Source organism: Metopolophium dirhodum, chromosome 5 (assembly GCF_019925205.1).
Source record: "Metopolophium dirhodum isolate CAU chromosome 5, ASM1992520v1, whole genome shotgun sequence".
Taxonomy (NCBI): domain Eukaryota; kingdom Metazoa; phylum Arthropoda; class Insecta; order Hemiptera; family Aphididae; genus Metopolophium; species Metopolophium dirhodum.
The window spans coordinates 10235305-10239152 of NC_083564.1; the positions used below are offsets into that span (position 1 = coordinate 10235305).

General features: G+C 25.8%; 1 protein-coding gene across 1 annotated transcript; it reads right to left on the minus strand.

The window, feature by feature from the left end:
* Positions 1-238: 238 nt before the first annotated feature.
* On the minus strand, positions 239-3283 carry LOC132944861 (60S ribosome subunit biogenesis protein NIP7 homolog). The gene is made up of 4 exons (XM_061014384.1): positions 3087-3283; positions 1827-2052; positions 1607-1747; positions 239-417 (listed from the first exon to the last, which is right to left on the minus strand). The coding sequence occupies exons 1-4, from the start codon at positions 3140-3142 to the stop codon at positions 298-300; spliced, it is 543 nt and encodes a 180-aa protein (XP_060870367.1). The 5' UTR covers positions 3143-3283; the 3' UTR covers positions 239-297.
* Between the last annotated feature and the right edge of the window lie 565 nt (positions 3284-3848).

Below are 3848 nucleotides of genomic sequence, written 5' to 3' on the forward strand. Positions count from 1 at the left end.
TTTATTTTTTTAGAGGTACACTAAAAACCAAAATTGATTTTGTCAAAAAAAGGTTTTGCATAAAAACCCTTAATTCCTTAAACTGTTTTTCCCGCTTTGAAAACTATTTGTATTGCCCCAAAAGGTGATGATCGACACACACAAAAAAAACATCATTGTAAAATCAATACATTCATTGCTCTGCTCAGAATCTAAAACTAATAGTTTTTCAAAGCTCTCAAATACAATTCAACTTCAATTTAAAACGTCAATGAGTTGTTTATTAAAAATATTTTAAATAATAATGCAAGTATTGTATTATATTAAATCATCTTCACATCGAATAAATTCACCAATATCGGCTTGATTGAAACAAACTACAGATAGTGGATCTGTGTGCTTACATTCAGTAGTATTTTTTGCTGCAACACCAAAACCCTGAAATAAAATAAAATAAAATATTTAAATTGATTTAGTATATTAATTTTATGTACTTAAAAAAAAAAAAAAAAATGATTATTGCAGACACAATGTTTCATGAACATCACTACTTTTAATGTGAAATTTGAACTTCAAATTCATATTTTTAAGGAATTTAAACAATTGTTAAATTTAATTTCTTTTTCCAAAATAAACATCCTTCCTTAGCTACAGTGGCTATTGGAATAACAATGGTTTTTAAATTATATGATACAAATTAGATAGAATTAGGTATTTAAATAACTTAATTGAATAAGATCTAGGGGTCGGGACTAAGAATTTTGTAGAGGTTGGTGGAGGATATTCTATTTTTAATATTATTATCCTGTTATTCACATAATATCTACATGGTAATATTGACAAATTTATATTATTAAGAGTTTTTTTCAAATATATGTGGTAAGGGCTGTGTGTTCAATTCAAACTTCTTATATGGTATTTATTTCATGCATGTTAAGTTTAAGAGGACTTTAAAACTACATGTGTTGTTTACATCTTACTAACACATAACATGGAAAATGTAATATTCAGAAGAATCTGTTTCACTCCATTATTATTAATACTTGAGTGAATTGACCTATTGTCATATTTTAAGTTAAGGATATTATCTAAGGCTGGGATACCCAATTACGGCCCTTCAAAGTATTAAATAAAAATTAATTCACATTTATTTAAAAATGAACATATATAAATAAAATACAAAATAATATTTCTTCTTTTCCTATTGCTTATTGTCAATTACATATATTGATACTTGTTAATCAGACATGAAAATGTGTCACAGAATAATTGTCGATATTAGTAATAAAAATAGCATTATTTTGCACAAACACTAAGTTAACATTATATCCTTCACCAATAACAATTCAGTTTTATAGTGAAATTTTCATTAAACTAAGTTAAACTGACAAATTTAGTTAAAAGTTTTTCTATAGGATAGAAGGTGAATTAATAAATTAGTCGTAGCTCATTTTTTCCATATCAAAGAAAAAGAAAAATAAAAACAAGAAATTTTGTCCAAAGTCACAATGAAAGTTGTTTAACGGATAACCTAAATAATAAATATGTATACTTACAGGCTACAGTATACAAATCAATAAATATATAACTTAAAATAATATTTTATAGATTATATAACTATATTTACCAAAGGAACATCACTCATTGAGAATACCAAAACTCCTTGGTATTGAGTAGTACTTTCTGTAATTCGCCCAAGACCAGATTTTAAAACATTATGACCATACAGAAATTGTTGTTCAGCGGCAGGTTTTATCCACATTTTATGCTAAAAGAACAATTAAGTATAGTAAAAGCAGTCCATATAGCAAATGAAAAAAAATTAAAAATACTGATTTATATTTTACCTGAGCATATGGAGCTAGATAATCTAAAGATGTTATATGTATTCTAAATTTTCCAGACTTGGTGAATTTTCCAAAACATGTGCCTATACTAATTATGTTATCAGGATTCATCATGGATCCCATATTTAATACTTTTTCAGATACATAATAAACTCGATCTTTCTTTTCGCGAAAACAGTATTTTCCATCTGAACGATCAATTAATAACTTTATATTTGATCCAATGCTAAAATAAAGATAATAATAATAATAACATAAAAATAATACATACAAATTAAAAATTAATTCTTACTCATTTGTTTTAACAAAGTATTAGTTAATATTATTTTACTTACATGACAGTGGAAAAAAATACCACAGGAATAAAAACCCATAAAAATAAAACTTCAGAAGTACAATACTGTATCCTAACCCATCAATAAATTGAATTTTAATTATCCAACTGTTGACATTTTGAGCAATATTTTACTTAATTATTAAAAGTTTACATATATTGTTGGGTGCCTACTTACATAGTTACTAAATAAAAACCACTGTATAACAGGTATACAGTGTCCTTCATCATCGAGTTTATTTTATTAAATTTGCATTTAATAAAAAAATTTGTTGAATTAAGTTAAAATAATGTTATTATTATGTTAGGTATGATTTGTAATTTTATTTTGGTTGGTGAGTTTTTTATGTAAGTATTTTTTTCAATTTCATTAAAATAATATAGGAGAATTTATTTAAATAAACGAGTACAATAATCTAGTTATTAACAAACAGTTGGTTTTATATACAAAACAAACAATAGCAACATTTTTATTAGCAAGAACATTAACACTTATGTTTTGTATTAAATTTGAAAAATGTAAATTTATTGAATGGTTAGGTGGGAAGTAAGCTTAATTTAAGTCTAAACTCACATTATACTTATAGAAATACAGTCAATAAATTAATTCCAAAAACTAATTTGAATGAAAATATAATGATCAACATAACTAGCCTTTTAATATTGTTCTTGAAAAGAAAATACAGTGATAGAAAATTTTAAATGAAGTACCTTTTGCAAATCTATCTAATGAACAAATGCCATATACATTTTTCTGACAAACGTTCAAAACTATTTGTTTCGACAAGTTAGTTGGCTATAAAAATGTGTATTTATACCAATGTTTTATATTTATATAATGTACAAAAAGATTTCACCCAAGGTAATAATACAATAAAATTAACTTCAGTCTTAAGCTATGCATGTATGTAAATAAATGAACTTACTATTTTGACAATTTTTCGAAAAATACTTTCATCCGGTCATCCGTTAATTGTTTCATTTTAACGCAGTGGCTATTTTCACGGGGTACAGGGTAGTTGGACAGAATAAACAGAAAGGTTTTGACTAATTTGACTCGAAATTCAAAAGAAATTTTACGTGCATCGTACAGACAGTGATGTACACCGTACACGCGGTAGATAAGTAGATTTGATAATTCATGATAATAGTTTAGAGTTTGATGGGGACAGTAGTGCTTGATTCCATGAAGACTAGAATTCTAGATGTTTTTTCACGTTGGCGTCACTGCTGGATCAATGGGATAAATCGTGGTATGACCACGAATCACGATTTAAGATAAAGAAGCAATAGTTGATCATCATATTTTAAAAATATTATGTGTGCAAAATATCATTTGGAAATACGTAATAAAATGTGTTAAGGACTAGGGAAACATACTTAACCCACCAAGCGGATGTAGTCAAGAACAAGCAAACATAAATTTATTAGTTATTACAAAAAAATAATAGACTGAAAAAAAATACGAAAAAATCAAAAATAAGACATTATATAGGGGATTCAGATTAATTTGTTCTGAAATGTAAAACTAATGTACTAATATAAATGATAGTTAAATTTTTTTTTAACACTTATTATAATTGTTAGTCTCATTAACCACTGCTTATTTACATTTCTACAAGGTTTTTCAAATTTATTACATTTAGTGAATACCTACGGCATTTTTTTTACCCATGATCTTTATTTTA

Excerpts from the sequence above, each read along its gene's own strand:
- LOC132944861 (XM_061014384.1), bottom strand. The coding sequence starts at position 3,142 with ATGAAACAATTAACGGATGACCGGATGAAAGTATTTTTCGAAAAATTG. Across the intron at positions 2,053-3,086 it reads TTCGAAAAATTGTCAAAATA|CATTGGATCAAATATAAAGT; the intron begins GTAAGTTCATTT and ends TCTTTATTTTAG. Across the intron at positions 418-1,606 it reads CAATGAGTGATGTTCCTTTG|GGTTTTGGTGTTGCAGCAAA; the intron begins GTAAATATAGTT and ends ATTTTATTTCAG.